We start from the raw sequence: 23,026 nt of genomic DNA, 5'->3' as shown, positions 1-23,026 counted from the left end.
CAGATATAAAGCAAATGTATCGACAGATATTAATTGCTGAAGATGAACGCAATCTCCAGCGTATTTTGTGGAGGAATGATCCTGCTGAGGCAATTAATATTTATAGACTTAAAACTGTGACATATGGCACTGCATCTGCTCCATAGTTCAACTCCGAAGGGAGCTGAGTGTTTACTTCGGGATTTTTACGCGGATGACGTTTTGACTGGAAGCGATTCTCGTGAGCAGATATTTGAAGTACAGTCGCAACTGATATCTCTCCTGAAGGAAGGCGGATTTGAACTACACAAATGGTGTTCTAATGATCCTACTATAATGGAGAACATTCCAAATGAACGTCGTGAAACTGGTTTTACTATAGAAGAATCTAGCGATAAGGCAATTAAAACTTTAGGAATGTTTTGGCAGCCTTCCTCCGATTCCTTTAGATTTAAAATTAATTTAACGAAACCTCCAACTAGAATCACTAAACGATTTATTCTGTCTGATACATCAAAATTATTCGATCCTATCGAAATAGTTGCTCCAGTCGTTATTACTGCCAAACTAATTATGCAGGAGATCTGGCAAATAAAGGATCTGGGATGGGATGAAATGATTCCTGAGCAAATTCAAATTAAATGGACAAACTACAGAAACTGTTTACAAATTTTGAATCATATATCCGTGGATAGACGAGTCGCAAGCGGTAATACGAATCAACGGTATGAACTGCATGGATTTTCAGATGCTTCTGAAAGAGCCTATGGAGCATGTTTCTATCTTAGAACCCCTCAAGAAGACATTATTAACCTTAAATATATTTATTCTGACAACGGCACAAACTCTATTGCTACTAATAATTTACTCCGTGAATTAAAACAAATGCTAGCTTCTGAAGATCATCGTCATCAAACGCATTCATTTTGTGCTGACAACGGTATAACGTGGTATTTTGTTCCTCCTCGTTCTCTCCATTTTGGCGGCCTTTGGGAAGGCGGAATAAAAACTATTAAACATCACTTAGAGCGAGTACTGGGAACGAATATTCTACCGTACGATGAATTTGAAACTTTATTAATTAAGATTGAGGCTTGCGTCAATACCCGACCGCTTACTAGTTTGTCTAATGACCCGAATGACCTAAGTCCCTTAACTCCTGCTCATTTCCTTACCGGTGGTATTCCTTTGTCCTCAATTCCTTCACCTGATTTATCTGTAGTAAATGTTAACAGGCTTGATCAATGGCAACGTCTTCAACGTATGTACCAGAACTTTTGGCGTCGTTGGTCAAATGAATATCTATCAACTCTTCAGCACAAGTGGAAGAAGGATTATAAACCTCCGCAGCCAGGAGCATTGGTGCTTCTTAAAGAAGAATTCCGGCCTCCTCTCCACTGGGAGTTAGGTCGAATACAAGAACTACACTACGGACCTGATGGTAGGCCTCGCATCGCCAGCATTCGTACTGCCAAGGGACTAGTTAAAAGAGCCTTGAATAAACCCTGTTTCCTTTTTGATGCTTGAAGTCAAATACTTCAACGGGGGCGGCATGTTAAGCGTTTCTATCGGATCGACCTCTCTGCTAACTGTTCAAGAGGGAGTGGGGGCAGTCTATGGTCAGTCGCGGTCCAGATGCCGACTCGGACAGTCCAGGGCTGTTACTAAACGTAAACTTAAACGATATGTAATATGCTAAATGTTTGTTATACTGTATCAATGTTATATAATTTCAATAAATACAAGTTATAACTTATTGCGTGAATATCTATTTCACCTTGCATTATTTCTCAAACAGCGTAGTTTACGATAAAATCGCTTAAATGAAACACTCAATGTAAGAAACTTCATTTTTGGTACCTTTAAAAATCACCTGATTCTGGTTTCAAAATGTGCATACTTCTTTGAAACTTGAAGCAGATGAATGAATGCTGAAACCTGACTCCAACAGAAAAGGGGAAAATAAAAATATAAAAATCTCTTAAATAATTGTAAGTGTGATGTATATATTTTTTTAAATAATAAGAATAATAAATATTTAGTAAAAATTGTAAATGTAAGATTGATTATAAATTGGCGTCTAAGCTTACAGTATTGTATCCCTCTTTGTTGTCGGCCATCAGATTCTGTTGGATGGTGATAACCGAACCCTTGAAAAACCCTTTCCAAGACCCAAAAAAACTTTTATTTTAAAAAACTGTTATGGGATCTGGAAATACTGACGGTCTACATTTTGAAATATATTCCAACGCGTTGTATGCCTGTATTATATTGTAGGGTGAACTAAGTGGTTAGGGATTTAAATTTGTATAAAAGTTAACTTGAAATTTTACGATCAAGATTTTAATGTTAAAATATTTTTAACTCTTAATGAAGCTACACATAAATTAAAGAATCGATCCCTTATATTCATTTAAATAATCAGTGCATGTAAATTTGAAAACACTTTTCCGTATGTGGTATGATATTGTGATTGAAACTATCCCAAGTTTTTGAAATTTTGACGGAAATTTTGATGGTTTGTAGAAAGGAAGAAAAGAATCATTTATATTGCTGGTGTTTTTTTGTTCTTTTTTTAATGTTGAGAGTGGAATTGATTAATTGTTCTAAAGCGGTGTTCGTCGTCAGATGTAAAAAAAAATCAGGTTATTTAATTTAAAATATTTTAAGTTAATTTTACGCTTGGTGAAAATCCAAGAGGTTGTCACTGGTACAGTCACTTTCAATATTATCAATTTTTTATGTTCTTTATGTAAAAAAAGCCATTTCACAATAAATTTGCCCTTCGATTTTTTTTTTTTTGTTTAAACAGTGTAGCGTGGAGTTGTCATCATATCTTGCTGATTGGACGCCTAAACCTATGAATGTCGTTTACAGTTAATTTAATGCAGTACTTCCTAATAACTATGTTTATTAACTTATTATTGTTTCATTAATATTTTGTTTATATTTCCTTTTAAATTATTGTTGTTTGAAAAGAGAGTTATTTTGCATTATTACTTGATCAACTTCGATTTCAATTTATAATTTTAAACAATGAGTAAGTATTTAAATTCTTTCAAATTAGTGGTTATTTGGAGGTATTTGCAGAGAAATTATAAATATAATCTAACCAAACTTAAACTATGTCGCTTCGCTCGATAACCTTGACTAATTAACAGTAATGTTCTGTTTATTTAAATAATAAATTCAGTAATTATCGCGATTATTTATTATATTTAAATAAACAAAACATTACTGTTAATTCGTCAAAGTTAGCGAGCGTAGATTAAAAATATGTTAATATGGAGAATGTTTAAAATTACCGGTATAAAACAGCATGCTATATTAAGTAATTTTTAACTGAAAAATCGAAAAAAGTGAGGGGCGTAAAACGAAAAAGTACCCGGAAAATAATGTTTACTTTTACGTTCAAATCCTTCAAAAAGCCAGTTGTCGTAAGTGGTTTTCCCTCTATTATTTTCTACTTTACGATTTTAGCTTCGTCTGTATCAGCAATGGTACCACATTCCTCGGTCTATTGCACATTTTCAGAAAGGATAACTATACGTACTTCAAAAGTTAATAATGCAATCAAGTTTGGATATTAACTGACAAAAAGGCTTGTTCTGCTTTCTTCAGTGTTCGGAGAGCATTTCACCCGATTGGAGGCTTAATTTCAGAACCGTACATGTTCTATATAAGGTATGCGAAGTTAAAATGCTGTATGCTGCACCTATCTGGGCTCATGGAATGAAGTACAAATGTTGTAGGAATATTTTTTTGAGAGCCCGGCGTCTCCTACTGTTATCTGTGATTGGCGCCTATAGGACTTTCTCTCGAGTGGCGGTCCTTATTATTTCTGGTATTAAGCCCGTTAATATCCTTGCGACCGAGCGCCAAATTTTTTATGATGCTAAGAAGGCAGGACAACTTACCTCTGGGCGCAAAAAAGAAACAGACGACCAGGGTTTATATTTATGACAGGTCAGGTGGACTGAATTGCTCGATGGTCGTTAACACGCGTGAAATTTTTTCTGTTGTGGGAAATATGCAGGTAGATGGATTTCCCCCGATCGGGATATTACACATTCTGGACAAGGTGCTGTTCCAGATAGGTCGGCCAGATTTAGTTTGTTTAATTCAGGTTGTATCCGAAGTTTAGGGCCACTAATGATGTCCGCCACGGATTATGTGTTGCAGAAACCCCATTTACGGGCGTCGAAGCAGTGCCGGACTCGCTAACAGGTACCGCAAGCTGTTACAGAGAATGTATTCCTGCGCACTACCGACTAAACCTCCACCCCTGGCGAACCCACCTCCTGGGAAACCAATGTCCTATATGTCTGACCCAGTTACGAAGCTGAAGATACCAAGGTAGCTAGAGAGCTTACGAGGATCAATTGTGGTTTTGGTTTGTAAGTTAATTGGAAAACCAAAAGGAAATGGAAAATAGTGCCTGACTTCCTTATATTCTTAGCTCTGCAGAGAATGGTTGAGGAGATCTGATGCTTTCATAGATGTATGGATAAAATAGCAACCTGAGTGGCTAGGGGTACGTCTGGGTGCTTATTTTGCCAAGATAGGTGTTTTGGCATCAAGCCCCGATTCGCTTAAATATTCGCTCTTAGGATGAGAGTGGATGTGTGGAGAACTCTGTGATGGAGCTGCGGTGTGGGAGGGTGTATGCATTGACCTCTTGGACAAAGGCAGAGAGAGATAAGGTATGTTTCCATTAGAGGGTTATTAAATTTGTGAATCTGTTTCTTGATTTTTAAGTAAATCAAGAGAACTTTTTTAAGTAAATTGAATTGTAGGACAGAATTGTTGTTGAGATAAACGCTTGTTTTGTTGGTATAGTATTTTTTATGTTTAAAGACTCAGTCAAGTAATGATCTAATTGCATAGTGTAATTGAAGTTAGATGTAGGAAGAGCTTTTGTGTGAATCTTCGGTGTTAGAGAAAGGCGCGGGGATCATGCTTCCGCGAATCGGTTAATTTGATGGTTGAGGGTTGTAAATTGTGATAGGTGGTTGTGGTGGAAGAGGGTATATGAAGGCGATAGTAGGTTGTGTAAATACACTAATGAAAATGTCTGTTGAGGCATTTACATCAGTGACATCCTGACAGAGGCCAAACTGATGACAGTGTTATGTTATCAAGTTTAGAGGGTCTAAAATACAACCTCCGGTAAAGCCCATCAGGGCTAGAAACAGACTGGGTGGTGAGACAACCAGGTCGTCACAAGGTGGCTGTCTTCCCCTACAGTGGTCAGGATAGAGTCCAATCAACTTCTTTGTTACTGGAGAGTTACAATTTGTGTAAAAGTAAGTAGAGTTTCGACAGTAAAATTCAGAAAGTTACAAGATCTGCAAGTAGTGACTTTCAAGAGATATTAAAACCAAATATTCTTAAATTTTGAAATATATTTTCTACATTTAACTCTGATATTTTATTTCATTTTCTTTCGTTATAATTTTATTAAATATTTAAAACAATTTTCTTCCACATTCAGTGTTATATGTTTGTGTAGAACTATTATCCTTAGCAGACGGCCAACTGACAAGTAATTAAAGCTGCAGTTCATTTATTATTACCTTATCGTCTTACATCTTGTCTCACACTGCCTAACTTCCTACTCACCTGAAATTATTTTTTGCGACATGTAATTTCAAGTTGAAATATCGTGTATAAGTTTAAACAACGTTAATTTTAAATTTCATTAAAATCAAAATTGATCAAGCAGTATTGAAAAATTATCAAAAATATTATTGACAATAAAATACAAGTTAATTTGCAATAGTTAATGTAATACTCAAGCTACAAACTATATTTACTATTCTAATAGTTATCTTAAAGAGAATTTAGATTTGAGTGTGAATATATTTAGATTTACAATAAATATATTCAAATATGTAGTATTATTTTTGTAATAAATATTATTTTATTTGGATCAGTAAATAATTTTGTTTAAAAACGGTAACTTATTTTTTAGATAGCATATTTACAATACAGATGCTGCTTACTTTCATTAATGATGCCCTATTTAGAAGGATAAAAAATTAAAGTGAAATATAAAAGAACCATTAGTCTAAATAGCACTAACTCAATCTTTTATCAAGCTTTTAAATTCCTGAAAAAAATGTTGATCTAGTGCAGTTCCCAACCTTTCTGCCCTTTTTTCTGAATCAATTTCTATGATGGGACCCCTTAGGCCTACCCTATATCTTAGAAGTTAATAATGTTTTTGAGTACTGTTATTTAGGAGAAGGAGCAAAGGGGATATTATAGATACCTAAACAAATTTTCAAATTCTGTACAATGTAATTACATTTTTAAAACTGAAATCTATTATCTCAATTTATTCTCAACTACCATCAACATCTATGGTATTGTCAAAACTTGACCACAAATAAAAGTTCTTCCATATTTCAATAAATCAAATCATTTATACTACAACAGATTTTATTTTCTTATGTTGATTCTAGTTTTTGTTTCTTATTCTTTAATTTTATTCAGTTCTATTTATTTTATTTTCCTGCAGCAGCCACAGGGCTCCTAAAAAGTTCATGCAAAGCCCTTAGGGTTTTGCAGAGCTCAGTTGGGAACTACAGGTCTAGTGCGTAGACCTGTACCGCTTTTGCACTGCTTCCTTGGTCTTTTGGAGTAAAAATAATTCCCTTAAGAAGAAAATAAAATCTTAAATTTCCTGTACAACTTAAACTATCTTTGAATAATTAAATGCTAAAATATTTATTTATTGTTTTGAATTTTTTGGTTCTATGGGCTACATAAATGTAGCCAAATATTATATATAGTTTAAATATTTTTACTAATATTTTGGAATTGTTTTATTTAAAAGATTTTTCTTTGTTTTAATCTTTTAGATCGCATAGGATCACTTAAGTCAGTCTATTGCCCAAGTCTCTTTGAAGGGACTGTTCGGGCCTTGCAGTCCTCCCAGTACTTTTTCATACATTCTGATTTCCGTGCCCTGTCTGGTGTTGAAAATGTTTAAGTTGTGAGTTTTTTCTTGCGAGTGTGAAACGAGTGTTTTTATTCTTCATTTGCTTGTTTAATTTTATTTTATCTGTGGTGTCTTCTGGTGTAAGGCCAATTTCCTTCAGATCCTCTGTTATTTCATGTTATCATGTTTATTGATTTAGTATATAGTCTGCGGTATCTTTTTTGTAGGGATTCTCTGTAGATGGTGTAATAAGCTTTCTTGAAATCTACAAATGTTATCACCATGTCTCTGTTTCTTTTCCTATTGTAATCCATTATTAGCTTGAGACTCATGATCTGGTCTGAACAGCTTGTTCAGGGTCTGAAACCTCCCTGTTATTCTCCTAGTTCTTTCTTTGAGTTGTGAACCGATCCTATTGAGGATGATTCAAAAGAGTTTTGTACGTTATAGTTTATAAAAAAGAAGCAAATTTTTATTTGTTTAATGGCAATTTAAGTCCTTTTTTCATTCATTTTATACATCTCATCTTCCTCATCTTTATTAAGTCCTTGATTTTTTTTTTTAATAATTTTTTCTTTTAATTTATAGCTGGATTATGGATGTGAAAATATGAGATCAATTTCACCTTAAAATTTAATATATTATAAAATCTATAGGAAGAATGCGTTTGCTGTAAATAATAACTATTCTATTCTTTGTAATAGCAGTAAATATTTATAGAATGAAACATGAGTATTCATTTTATGTATCATTTATTAGTTTTTATTTTTGTTTTTTCATTTAAAAATACATTAATTGGTATACTGTATGCCAAACTAATAGTAATACATGCGCACTTATGTAGCATAGTTAAAAATAAGTTTACTCTCAGTATCACTTGATAAAATAATAATTATACATGTTGAATCCTTTTGCTGCTTGTTATAATTTTGTGTTAACTTATATATTTCATATGGAAAGGAAGCTGTTTTAATTTTAAATCTTCAATAAGCATAACTATCTATGAAATTGACATAGTAGTGTAAGGAATTAAACTTAAAAATTATGCCTGTGATAAACAATCATAAATGTTAAAGTAATTGTAAATAATTACAATTATTGTATATTTTATATGATTGTAATACTTTTGTTTTCAAAATTTGTCTTATGATTTTATCCACTTTTTTATGTCTAACCTCAAAATATCTAGGATGTTCTTACTTGTAATGTATAAATTCAGAATTTTGGGTTTTTTCTTACATCCACTTTATATTTTACAATAAATTTATATTTTAATTATTTTAATACTTTAATCATATCAACTATTAGGACAATATTCTATTTTCAATACAACCATGTGTAGGTCATTTAAAACAGAAAAAAAATCAGTAAATGGGTTTTTAAGGTTAGTGTGCTCACAGTACTTTTATAAAAAACTTATTTTTTATGAAATATCAATTTTCATTTATTTATTAAGACTGCTGTGAAATAATGTAAAAATTAAAATTATTAACAAATATTCAATTTGGGTGTGTGTGTGTGTGTGTGTGTGTGTGCGCGCGCATGCACACATACACACATACACACAAATATACCTTTGGAAAGAAATTAAATGATTACTGATGAAATATGTACAATTAACAGTATTATACCACTTAATTACATAATGCCTTAGTTATTGTTAAATGGCATGATATATACACTTTCTCTTCACAGTAAGGTGTATTCCTATTAAAGTGTATTGTTTCATTGTCCTTTTTATCTTTGTAATTGAAAGTAAAATTATTGTGATGCAAAAAATTATATAGTGATATAACTGTTGTCAGTTCATTGAATTCTTTAGAATTTAATTTATTTTAATTTTTTTCATTTACTGTTGTTATTTAACACTATATATCATTTCCATGGAAATGTAATATTAAAAATAATGATATTGTTTTGTTAACCAATTATATACCTGTTACAAACAAATTGTGTAAAAAATATTAATCAGTATTTTTTATTTCTTTGTACAAGGAAGAAAATATTATATAGGAAATATAATTTTTTTTAAACAAATTCACTGTCATAAAAAATCTCTGAAAAATATAATTAGAAAAAGGTTTAATAATCAAACGTAGCCATTCAGCCATACTTGACTCTTGGTGATTCTGTAGACATTGATGTATTTGCTCTTGAAATTTTCCTGGTAGGTTTTTGAGTGGTTTGCGATTGCTTCCCTATTGGTTAATTGAAACCCAACCATCAAAGAACACTAGTATTCATAGTCTAACATTCAAATTCATATAAAACCCCCCAAAAAATCAAATGCCTTTATAAGGACTAAACTTAGAGCTTTTCACTTCAAAAATAAGCCAATTTTGCAATAAGTTTAATCAGTAGTTAGTCAAGTGATAAAATGGATTTATTATTTTTGTACTCATATCAGTTAAGCTGACATACATTATTTATTAGTAGTTGATCAATATTAATAACAAATAAATGTGGAAAAAATTTTAATGAATGATTTTTTCTTTTTTTTTACAGAATTTTATCTGGTGTGTTAAAATACTAAATTAATATCTTAATGAAGAGCAGTAAAACATGTTAATGTTTCCTCCTGCATGTCTCAGTCAGTTTAATCCTGCAAAGTGAAATTACATCCATCAGATATTAACAAAGTTACAGCGAGTGAGTAATTAGTTTTTAATCATATAATAAAAAAGATTACACTGCTGAATTGAAACAGTGGGTGCAACATATTTTTCATTACAGAAATGGGGAAATTAATTTTTTTTATTATACTATCTGTATCAAGCTTTCTTATTACTTTAATACTTTGAATCTGAGGTACAAAAGGCAGATTTTAGGGTTGTATTCTCTGAAAGTAAAGATTTTCACTATACATCTAGTCCCTGTGATGAACAGGTGTTAATACAAGAAATTGTATATTAGGTTCTGCGAGAAAGGCAATTTGAAACCACTTTACTACTCACTTCCCATAATAAGCCTGAGACGGGACACTTAATTTTTGAAAATGGCTATGTTATTTTTGGAAGTGATTGTTATAAATGTCATAAATAAAAAGTACATGCACTTCAGTAATAAACTGAGTGTACATAAATTATTATTACCACAGAATTGCTAGATTTTACTCATTAAAAATAACCAAAAATATTAATTGAAAAAATCAATGAATATAACTATAGTTCAGATATCTAATTGTAATTTGTATAGAAAATTGTTAGAAAAATCCATTCGTTTAAAATCTAACAGTAGAAGTAAAACTATTGTGTGATACAATTTTTTTGTGGCTTTGTTGGTCAACAGTGTTTTTATTTCAAACAAATTTAGAGATAAATTTATCGATTAGGATTTATTATTGTTTTCTTTTGTTTGTAAATTTTTAACATTTCAAGGGTGTTAAAATGGACATTACAACCAGGATTAACTAACAGAAAATAAAACAGATATCTAGGGCTCATAATTCAGAGATGCCAGCTTCACTACAAGAAAAAATAGAAATAAATATAAGTAACATTTTTTTAAATAAAAAATCATTTTTTTTTATTTTATCTTCAATAATATATAATATGTTACTATTTTCAAATAATACAAACAATTGTCATCATAATAATTGACAAAATAATGAAATCAGATTACCGCAGTAATCTGATCCAAGTGATTTGTGAATACCATGGCCCACTTTGTGGAGGTTAAGGTGGTGTATTTTTTTCAAATATTAGGAATAATACCTTTAAAATTTTTAGAAAATAAAAAAACAATAAAAATTCTTTTTTTTTAAATCAAATAAAAATTTGAGAAGGTAGTCTTTTTGTTTGTTTTTTTATGCAGAAAAGTACAGTAATGCACAGATGTACATACCATTTGCATCTTTGTTATTATACAAATTTGCAAAAGATGCAACGTCTATGGGCCTATCTAAGACTCTGCTGTTAGTGGGTATACAAAAACCTAATTTTTACTAAGATGATCATTTGGTTAAGATTACCTTTCACCTTTGAAAATATACAGTATAAGAGCCGCTGCATATAATCTGGAGTCAGCATTCCCCAGGAAAAACATTTGTCGATATTTATCTATGTATGTTACTGTGGAGTGGAAGGTCCAGCTTATTATTCTACAGATCAGCTGTAGAATACAAAAATTGTACATACAAAAATCTAAGAACAATCAACATATCGATGTCCAAGTTTAAATATTTAAGGGCTTTTTGAAAAAAAAAGTCTTCAAACTGTTTCATCTGGCCAAGAACACACAAAAGATTCTATTCAACAAAATGAAAACAGAACTAGTGTAGAACTTTGATTGATGAATATTAACAAACAATAAATCAAACTCGTCTGCCAAATGTATCCATTTGTCAGTTCACTAATATTTTTTTTCAGAATTACAGTTGGCACATAAGGTATTATCATTAAGAAGACACCTTCAGCTAAGTAATGTAGAGTAGTTGCCAGTTCCTTCTGTTATACAGATATTAAAGGTTTTTCAAAATGTTATGTGTTTAAAACAGTTTTAAATGTATATTCTCATAACATAACACTCAGTCTCACAGTCAGTGTAGTCAGAACAGGGGAAGTTATTCAGTATTGGCACAACACTAAATATTGTGTTCTATCATCGGTTTTATGATTAGCCATTAATTTTTAACTATGATTATTTACAATTTTGAATTATACTCTGCCTCTGAGAAACTTAGATGAGTCATTGTTTACTTTATTCATTTTAAATGAATCCAGGGAAATTTTTTTTTAAATTATACACATTTCAGTTAAGATGTAATGATGCGGTAACAAATAAAAGACTGAATCTAATAACAGGACCTAATTTATCAATCGAAAAAAAATATTTAGGTGAAATAACATCAACTTTATTAGTTGTGTCTAATAAATGTAAATATAATATTCAATATTGGAAATATGGGTAAAAATTACAAATTTAAAACGATACAAAGATTAGATAGGAAATTTAAAGAAGCAAAGGGAATTTTGGTTCACTGTTGGTTCACTGAATGTTCTTGTTGCCATGTGATATGAATAATACCATATTTATATTACATGATAAAGTAAAAATTAACTTAATTTTTTTAGCCCTCTGCTTTTACGGTCTTATAGTTGCAGAGCTGATAATAACAATTAGGTTGATTCATCTTCTTTCCTCATTTTTATAATAAAAGACAACCAGTAAATGAAGAACAAATTTCTTCATGATCTGCTAGAACATTAGTAGTATCTACCAACATAGATTTGCGTTGGTGGATACGGACACTGAAGAACTGCAAAATAAGACCACTGCAACACAGAACCAACTGGAGAGCTGTATTCTTCAAAATTAAATTTTAAATCACGGTTTGCTCTCATTTTTCCTTTGCATGAATTACCACGGAAATAATTAACGATATCAATACTATTATTAGATTTTGCATTCACTATTTTTTAATTAATTTATAGGTACAGTAATTTTATTTAAAATAATAAACAAAAACTATTTAAAATTTTTATTAACTATCTGTAATTAAAAGTTTTGGTTAATTAACTTTTTTTTATGAAGTTCATTCATACGAATAATTAGTGTCAAAAATAGCTCGGACATACTCGGGTATACATAAGTGTACATAAGTGAAGTGAGATGGAAGGAAATTGAGAGATATGAAGCAGGAATTTGCAGTTTTACTTTTCAGGGGCAGAAAGGTGCGGTAGTAATGAAGTAGGTACACTGATAAATGACCCACCAGGTTGGTCTAGTGGTGAACGCGTCTTTCCAAACCAGCTGATTTGGAAGTCGAGAATTCCAGCGTTTAAGTTCTAGTAAAGGCAGTTACTTTTATACAGATTTGAATACTAGATCATGGATACTGGTGTTCTTTGGTGGTTGGGTTTCAATTAACCACACATCTCAGGAATGGTTGAACTGAGATTTTTCCAAGACTACACTTCACTTACACTCATACATGTCATCCTCTGAAGTAATACCTGAACTGTAATTCCCGGAGGCTAAACAGGAAAGAGAAAGAAAGTTATACTGATAAATAAGAAACTGGTAGGAAAAATATTAAAGTTTGAGTATGGTGAGAAAAGGGTGATGATGAGGATAAAGATATTGTATGCCAACCACTCAGCACACAGATAATGCAAGCAGAGCAATCGTTTACCGTGAATTAGTCGATTGCGCTTGGGGTTAAAGCCTGCGACTCAAGTATCGCAGAAAAGGCTACTGCATTGGCTGTTACAAATGCGATGAAACTCAAAGCGAAATTCAGTGGTGGATGTAAATCAATTTTTCACTTTCATAAAAAAAAAAATTAAAACAAAATAAAACAAAAAAAAAATTACGGCATCATCTGTTTTTTTTTTTAAACAAAATAAATCTACTGGAACAGATTATGAATCTTAATTGCTTCTAATTAAGCAAATAAATACAGTATTATTGCATTATTTAATATTGTATTTTACTGTAATATAGTACTCCGAACAAAATTCAACCCCACGTCCGTGCAGTTTTACCTACGCACACATCTGGGATGGGCAACGAAATGGTAAGTGGTACAAGTTTAAGGTAATCCGTCGCCACCGAGCGGGACTAGAGTGATGAGATGAGATCAAAACGTGGGACGTACTTAATCGATCACTTTTAAAATCTTAATTAATAAATTGATAAATTCTGTTAGTATAAGTATTCTGTTAAATGTATCGGCTTAGATGTTGGTGCCATAGTACATAGTACTATGTACTATGTAAGCATTTTGCATGCTTTAGCCTCTGTTACAAGCTAACTAAAAACATTGTCATTTTCTATGTCTTTTATGGTATAGTAATACTCGTATATCTAAAACACGTTTCATAAACTTACTGCAGTGTATGTAATTGTCAATCATGACTATGTGCTATTTATGAATTGCTGTAAACACAACACGCAGTTCTAACAATTTCATTTACTTTTATTTTTAATCTACTCTAATCATTGAGTTGTGAAGAATCATGCCCCACATCGCTTGTAATTATGTTCTAGAAGTGGTTATTATAGAAACATTTATTGCGGTGTATATTTTACTTAATGAAGTGAATAGCTGTTAGTGATTTATTTTTATTATTTGTTGTGTTGTTTTCATTTAAATTTTTAATATTCCAATAAGTTATTTTCTTCTAAAATGTCCAAGTTATGAGGAAAAGGTACAGTAATAGTCAGGCGAGGAAAATTTTATAAAAAATGCCGGAACCGTAATAGTGAGGAAAACTGAAGCGCTGAATACGGTTGTTCAAGCGACAAAACTATAAAAACGAACGGTACAAATAATTATAGCAGAAGGGAAATGAATTGAAACTGAGAATCCATCCGTGTTTGTTTCGCCGAGAAAACGAGTAAGTTGCTTTAGTGCTGTGTGCAATTTAGATTCGTTTGACACGAATGCTTTGATGTGTTTAATAAATTAATTTTATGTAATCGAAAAATGTGTTTCTACTATGAACAGAATTACGCAAAAAGCCCGCGAAAGTGAAATTAATTTCAAAGGGAGTGAAAGATCTTTAAGGAGAATATAACTTAAAATGGGATTTAGACGGAAAAAACAGAAGACAACCGGAAAATACTGATAGAACGGCACGACATTAAAATGCAAAGAATGAAATTTCTACCACAAATTTCCCTGTTTCGCGAAGAAGGAAAACCGATTGTATACACAGATGAAACCTACATACACAGTAGTCATGCGACACCAAAATCGTGGGTAGTTTGTTAACAACAAACTTTCACGAGGGACTGAAAACACCACTATGCAAGGGCTCACTATTAATAACTTTTCATACCGGCTGTAATAACGGATTCATTAACCGTGCTTTATTTATGTATGAGTCAATTAAGAAAGGAGAGTGTCACAAACAGATGGATTCCAGAAAGAACACGAAACGGTTACGAAAGAAATGTATTCTCAATTTGCCACCTCGGACAGTCATTGTACTAGATAACGCATCGTATCACAACGTTCTGCTGTAAAAGCGGCCAAATTCTAATTCTCCAAATTAATTGTTTTTCCTTCTATGACGAAAACTGAATTATATGATATTATAAAATTACACAAAGAAAATCAAAAGAAATTTCTAATAGATGACATTTTCGAAAATTATGGTTACATTTCTACGGTTGCCACCTTATCGCTCTGATTTAAGTACCATTGAAATGATATGGATTCAAGTGAAAGGGCAAGCGACTAAACGAAATACAACTTTTAATATGTCCGATATTCTTAAGTTAGCAGATGAGGAATTTCATAATGTCTGAAGTGGAGCAGTATCTGCGAGCATGTTGTCAACGTTGAAAAAATACATTAAAGATGAATATTTATATGATGTGCTCATCGACAATTTTGTGATAAATGTAAATTTAGAATCGGACATGAGCTCTTTAAAATAATACTAAGTGGGATACTAAATTAGTTTTAATTAAATAGCATTATGTATTTTTGGTTATAAATATCATTTATATTAAACAATGTTTTCAGTCGTCCTAGTACTGCGCCAAATGTTTGCTGAATGCCAGTAGTTTTTTGTGCCGACCTAACCCGCAGATGTAACGAATTCATTCTCAGTGAGCACTTTGTTGCGTTAACCATGAAGCGATGAAACTATTAAAGCAAGTAAATATTCAGGTTGGTAAACGACATTTGTCACCGACGTGCTTCAAACTAAAATACAGTGTTATGAATACGTTGTTACATTGTTGATTCCGTGTACTGACGAATCGTACGCATATCAACATAACATTACAACCATAACCTATTCTCCCTAACCTCGTCTAATTAATTTTTAATAACGTTGTAATATACATATTTAACATTAACTAGACGAGGTTAGCGAGCGTAGGTTATATTGATATACTTACGATTCGTCAGTACACGGTATCAACATAACCTAACCAAACATTAACCTGCACTCGCTAACAAATATATCCTTTGTTTAATACATTATAATATTACTTTTAATACATCGTTTTTTAACATAGAAGTTACATCCAAAAAAAGTGTCAGTGCGATAGTAAACAAGTACCCGCTGAAATTCTTACATTTGAATTTAGTTTCTGTAAACTTCATTCATACAGTTTTACTCAGAATCACATTCTCTATAAGTTTTGTTATGTGTTTTATTACCCATTTAACAAAATTATTTAGTGATTTTTTTAAAATTAGTCTTTTAATTAAGATTTCTCAAAAAAAAAACAAAATCCAGTTGTGATTTTTTTTTTTAATTTTTCGGGTCAGATTTCATATAAAACCAATAAATTTAACTCTTAATTTTAATCCCAAGAAATACAGTCAGGCTTGATTTTACTGAAGGCACAGAAATCAGAGCAAAAAATTTCCAGCCAACAAAATTTCATGAATAAGTTTATTTTTCATTTAAAATTGTAATGTTCAAGGAAAAATGTAGTTTCTGATTTTAAAAAACAGTGAATTTTTTATGTTAAATGTAGTACTTTTTTTTATTTTAGTACTTAATAAATCTACTTTTTCAGAATATTCAAGACAGAAAAGGCTTGTGGGTATTATCTACATATTGTTAGAACACTATTTTACAAATATCTGTTTACCTTAAACATCATTTAAATTTTAAAAGATACTGGTTTTTTATTGTAGAAAATAATAAGTTTATAAATTTGATAAATATAACAGTGGCTACTTGTTCTAATACATCTCTTTTAAAATAAATCTGTAAAACAATGTCCAAAGTTACAATAATAAAAAAAAATTATAAGGGTCTTTATAAAAGAATGGTGAGGTTTTGTACATGGATTAAATGAAAACAAAAATACGTACAGTTGATGTTTATTTATCAAATTTTTCTTATCAAACAGTTTTTTACATAACTAATAAATTTTTTACGAAATAATTACTTCAATTAATAAAATATGAATGATTTATTAGAATTTTTATAATCAGTACAATCTATCATGATAATAATTAAAAAGGATGTTAGTCGAAAAGTAATTTGATTCAGATGAATGACCAATACCTACTTCGTACCACTCACTTGTATTTTAGCAGATTTGTCTTATCTTCACCATTTTACCACTGAGGTCATAACTAATATTTTTGCTGTGATTATATTGATATCTATTGGTGTGATCGCTTCATTAGGAAAATTGTATGCCCTAATATACCTCCTCTTGGACCATCATGAAGATTTGAACATCATTCTCTGCCAATTTTTATACAAGTATGCATGTCATACTTATCTAAAATGAGGTTGTTTTATAGGTATTAGGTGAACGTTAACAGAGAATGTTTTGAACACTTCAAATCTTTCCTTTTTTGCCATTTCCATTTTCTTCCCCAAAGCTAGCTTATAATGCCTTTTGTTTGAGTTTTTTCCAGTTAAGACTGTAAGATTGTGTACTGCATCAAATAGATTAAACTATATCTAGGTATTGAATGAGTGTTCTAGTGTCATTATTACATTTTTCTGGTTAATTTATAATATTCTTGAAATCACCACTTCTTCTATTATATTTTCTTCTATCAGACTTGCATTTTCTACCTCCAGGAATACCCATTCCGATAGATATTCACTGATTTTGAACTCATCGATGGGACCACAGTTGTCATGAACAAAAGAGACCACTTTTTCAGTTTTCGTTCAGGGAATTACCATATTGAGCTTGGTTCATCGACTTAATAGTGCTATATCTCATTTCATTTAAAGGAGAATTGTTGCAAATGTAAAAGCCTGCAAGCTAACTTAAAACTTCTTCTTATTTGATACTAATCCATTTTTCATTTAATTCAGTTACACCTGTTGAATGAAAGTATTGATATGTAGATTAAATTTAGTATCAAGCAATATATTACTTATATGGTTCAAATTTTATTGACAATATGTTGTCAAGGAGGGCAGAATTTCAGCCCATTACTTCATATTACCCAACTGTAAGCTACTTTAGTAAATACTGAAAAGAGTAAAAAATTTAAGGTAATTTTTAAAATTATTTAATAATAATAAAAATTACATAATATTTAAAATAGTTATTGACTTAATAATAGACATTATTTTATTTTAGTTATTTGTTTAATTAATTAATAGTAAAGGTTATGGTATTTATCATAATTAGATTTCTTCCTTCATTCTTCCGGATTAAATGCTGGATTTTCTTTACATGCTGCTTCATTTATATTTCTTTCTCTTTCTTCCTTTTCCTCTTCATCATCTCTTGGTGTAACATATTTGTATCTCATGGCCAATAATGCAAAAACAATCATAATCAGTACCATTATGCCAGCAAATATTAAAAACTGTTTCACCTGAAAAAAATAAAAAGGCGTAGTTAATTGTAGACTTTATCTCCAAAGGAAAAAATTTTCAATAAATACACTGCAGACAGAATTTTTCTTTCTTTAGAAAATAAAATATATTTGTTATAAAGAAACAAAAAATAATTTTTTAAATTATTAAAATTTTCATAATAAATTGCTGCTAATGATTATACAAGAATGATTGTTAAGATTGTATTTGTATTCTAAAAATTGTATTTGTATTTTACTATTTTTTAAGATAACAAAAGACTGCTTTTTCATTATTATTATTTTTGGTAATTTAAAAGAATAATTTCATGGTTGGTAATAAAGCAAATAAAACTGCCTTAAAATAAAAACAGCCCCAAAATTAATAATTTTTTTTTTATTTGATTAAAAATAAATACTTACTCTGCTGTCAGAATGAAAAACTTCAGTCATAAAAACCACTATTAAATTCCCTATAGAATCTGTCAATAACCAAACAGATGACATCACAGATTTCATACTTTTTGGTGCCTGTAAGAAAAAAAATTATAAATTTTTTATGACAAAATGAATAAATAACTAAAATATAAACTCTGAGTTTCCCTGAAAACTTAAATTGTGCAGTGTTCCATTAGGTACTATTACTGTAATTAAATCACTGCTATGATGCTTTTGTAATTATATTTGCTAATTAATAATTATTATTCATTCATTTACTTTATGCATTAACTTTCAGTTTGCTTTTACATGTGTTTACAAGTCAGAATTAATAGAAATTATAAATTATAAATTTTACTACAAGATCTAATTGATCTAATTAATAGAAAAGTTAGTAAATAAAGTTAGACCTTTTATTTCATTTAATTAAGACATAAAATATCTGCTGGCATTCCAATGGTCATAAAGTGAGCATTGATAATTTGATGTTGTCGCATGTTCTTCACAATTGAAAATGTTTATGTAATTACAATTTATATTAGTTTAAGAACATAAATAAAATAAGACAAATAAATAATAACAATGACAATAAGATAATAAACAAATAATAATCACAATAATCACAAACAGGTCTTGGAATTTCAGGTGGGTCGTAATCCCAATACCGCTGTCAAAATTAAACATTTTACCAATAGTCTGGGGCTCCTCGCGAAGAGGATCAGTGTGTTTCATGATGTATGGCAGCTGGTGCCTAAGATGACGAGTATGAGTGAGTGTACACCTCCAGAGACAGCATCTGCAGCAGCACAGACGCCAGTGGTGTGCGGCTGAGGCCACACAGATGGAAGATAGTCCGGGGCACTTGACAGTGGTGTGGATGATGATCTGCCCCGTCTGGTCCTCCAGCAGTGGCCAAAGGACGCGTTCATGTCAACTCAGTGTGGATGTTAGTGGCTAGCATGGATGATCGATTGATCTGTCTAGGGGTTCGGTGGGTGGGGCTGATACTTTGTTCGGGCACACTGCAGGTAGATCAAGTGGAGGTGGGTAGCACCCGTGCTATGGACCTGGCTGATGGGTCCACAAAGGTCTGCAGGTATGCTTGTGTGGTGACTGTGGATTCCTCCGAAGGCAAGGAAAGGCTGGTCTCTCATCTGGTGGAATCAGTCAAGTTAGTACTGGCTGAGGATCCCAAAATTTGCTTTTGTGGGCCATTTGGGAATATGAGGCTTTACCTTCACCAGCCGAGTCTTTGGCATAGAGATGTTCGAGTAAGCTCCAGAACTATATGGACAAGTTGAAACTGGATTCTGATGGGAGTTGGGCTCCAGGCAAAAAGCCGGTCGGTTGTTAAGGCAGGTCTGTCGTATGCGGACCTTCTCTGCACAATTAAAGGACACTGTGTCACTGGGTGAGGTGGACATCCTTTCTGCATGCGAGGGTCAGGGAGAGGACCTTCATATAAGAGTCCGTGAGTCCATGATACTGGGGACCAAGTTGAAGGTATGACAGTGATGGCCGGTTGCGGGGTGTGGCAAGTCCATTTGTTGATAAAGGACGTCGACACCCTTACCAAGGAGGAGGAACTGGTGAATGACATGTGGAAGATCACTGGGGACCTGGTAACTGCCAAAGTCCTCTCCCAGAGATCATCATGAAGGTTGGTGGTGGTGGTGGTGGTGGTTGCTGATCAGTTGCTGAAGGTTGGGCAAATTTGCATCGGTTGGGTGTCCTGTCTGAAGAGATCCACCGAATAGTGATGTTGGGGAGTAGGGACTGCCTCAGACAGTCCTTCAGAAGGACTGTCTGAGGCAAAAAGCTCCTTATGTAAGAGGGCATTCACTTGGGGGTCATGGCTGTAGGAACACTTGGGGATTGTGGCTGTAGGACCAGCAGCAAGAAGTGAGACCCATCCGTCTTTGCTTTTGGGATTGATCTAGGGTTAGGTCAGCCTCGTCCAGGAGGGGCGGGTTGTTCAGGTATCTGATTGGACAGGGACTCCCTTTGGTCATGACAGGTGGTGGGGAAGTAGGCCATAGTCCTGGTGGAGGATACCACCAGAGTCCCGGCTACCTGGGGGAAACCTTAGTTCCTGCCAAGGCAATGCAGCTCCGGGTGGGGGGGGGGGGTACTTTGTTTTAAAATAGCTGTAATGGGAGAGAAAAGTGCTATTTTGTAGCGTGTTTTCATTTTTACATCTCATTTATATATTATTTATTATTTTACTTTTAGGGTTGAAATTGTGAACTAATTTTTCTATGAAAATATTACATTTAAGTAATATATGATATATTTTGTAGATTGTAGTAAAGGCAATTAAAGCTTAGGAGGGCAAAGACAAAATTACTTAACAAGCGCTGCAGTAGAACACATACTAATAAAAAAACAATGATTCAGCTTTAAGGAATTTTGTAAGGTAAAATAATACTGTGCATAGCTTGGATTATTTTTTCTTTTTTAATAAAAATTTATTAATACCTGTGAATAAGAAAATTCCAATCCTGTGATTGAGAACATTATTTCAGCAGCTGTCAGTACCATTATTTGTGGTAATTGCCACAGTATATGAACTGAGCTTGGTGGACTAATTGCAAACAGATTATACTCCTGAAAGAAAAAGAAAAAAATTTAAATAAATTTCACTCTCCAGCCTTCACTATATTATGCTTCACTATATTACATACTACTGGATATCCCTTTAAATATTTCAATCACTTCTATTTATTATGAACTGATCTTCAGGATAATAGTTTCTAATCTGTTTTAGTCAGGATAATAAGTTTTAGGTGCCCATAGATGAAAGGACAATTATTCGTTTATTGTTGTATGCTTTTATTTACTTACAGATTCTTCCTAAAATTCTTGATTTAATTGTTTATAAACTATCACTTTTGGATGTCCTTGGTTTCTATCAGAAGTAAAATTGTTCAATGAAAAATTTTACTTCTCATATTGTGGACAAGTCATTGAAAAATTCAATCCACATTGGTGTTTTATATTGATTTTGCATATAAAAACAATAACAATTAGAATTTTTTTTTTGAAATCTTTTGTAATATTTATCACACAAAATTTGATCTGCCTTCCACAGCTTTCATCTTATTTCAAAAATCTCATATAACTGTTTAATACTCATATAACTGTTTACAACTGCAAGGATGGATAAGATGCTTTAAGAGACCTGAGATTGTTCAAAGTTATTTGTTGGATTGTAAAGAAAAAAAAAACTTTTTATACCATATATAAGCTTCACAATGGAAAATTGTTGATCAGTAATATGCTGCTTCTACCCTGAGTAAAGTTACTTTGTTCTCGTTAGAAATTCTTAATATCAACTACTTTGAGATTGTTATTTCTCAGTTCCTCGAGATCACCCCTTTCTTTCTATACCTTATCCTTATTCCTTCTTCTTAGATATATCCTTTCTGAGTTCATGCTACGAATATAATACTCTTCCCTTCCAATTGGTGTCCATAAAGCCTTTAGCTGGGGCTGAGGTGCAACTTATACCGGTCTTTCAAATGAAGTTGGCAAACATATGTCAAACTAATCTAGGTACAGCTTTTTCTACACAAAAGGTTTGAATCCCAATTAAAATTAGTGTTTCTTTCATGCTGCAAAATTCATCAGTATTTATATACTCATATGTTAGATTTAATATCTTAAAATTTTCTTTTTGAAAAATGCATTGACTTCATCTGTTTGAATAAAACAGTTGATTATAAGCAACGCATGATATATAAAATATTTTATTTACATGCACACACACACACACACACACAAATTTAGAATGCTTTTGAAGGTATTATTTTTCATTTATTTCATTTTCAACTGTCACGTAATGAAAAAAATCATACTTTTTTAAATTTTTAATAAAATTTTGATAATATTAACATATCAAAAATTTGTAATACATCTTATTCATTTTTAGCTTAAGTTAACTAGGAGTGTAGATATGTGCAATTATTTTTACATTTTGGTGATTAAGTTTTTCAAAGATAGCAAGAGTTGATTAATATCCAGTCTCAGTGACCCTGAGCAAAATAAAAAATTGTTATGTAGTTATTTTATAATCATTTTCATTCTTTCCATCTATATTGTGTAGTAATTCTTAGGCCACCTGAGTGGCCTATTCCTGAAGTTTATTCAATCCCATGTTGCTATTTTGTTGAACTGCTTATCACAGATAATAGCACTAAATTCCACATTAATATTGTGGAACATATAACATAGAACTAATGTGGAATAGTTCCACATTAGTTCTCAACATCTTATTGACCAACTAAAGCATTTTTTTTCCTATGACCAATTCTTTTATTTAATCAAAATTTTAAGTGATATATATAATTCTTGTAATATATATATATAATTCAAACATTTTCACTTTCAACCCAAAAATCTACATCACTCTTAAT

General features: G+C 31.8%; 1 protein-coding gene across 1 annotated transcript in view; it reads right to left on the bottom strand.

Annotated features, from left to right (window-relative positions):
- LOC142329540 (uncharacterized) overlaps positions 1-23,026 on the bottom strand; it is a 137,525-nt gene that overhangs the window by 94,295 nt on the left and 20,204 nt on the right. Inside the window, exons 14-17 of the mRNA XM_075374212.1 lie at positions 21,090-21,218; positions 18,597-18,704; positions 18,017-18,194; positions 12,144-12,335 (exon numbers count right to left, since the gene is read on the bottom strand). Of these exons, the coding sequence (XP_075230327.1) occupies positions 12,144-12,335; positions 18,017-18,194; positions 18,597-18,704; positions 21,090-21,218 (607 nt within the window). The remainder of the gene's footprint in view (positions 1-12,143; positions 12,336-18,016; positions 18,195-18,596; positions 18,705-21,089; positions 21,219-23,026) is intronic.

The sequence above is a fragment of the Lycorma delicatula genome, chromosome 8, assembly GCF_047948215.1.
Source record: "Lycorma delicatula isolate Av1 chromosome 8, ASM4794821v1, whole genome shotgun sequence".
NCBI lineage: Eukaryota > Metazoa > Arthropoda > Insecta > Hemiptera > Fulgoridae > Lycorma > Lycorma delicatula.
Note: the sequence above shows the minus strand (reverse complement) of the source record. Positions and strands in the feature narration are given on the sequence as shown.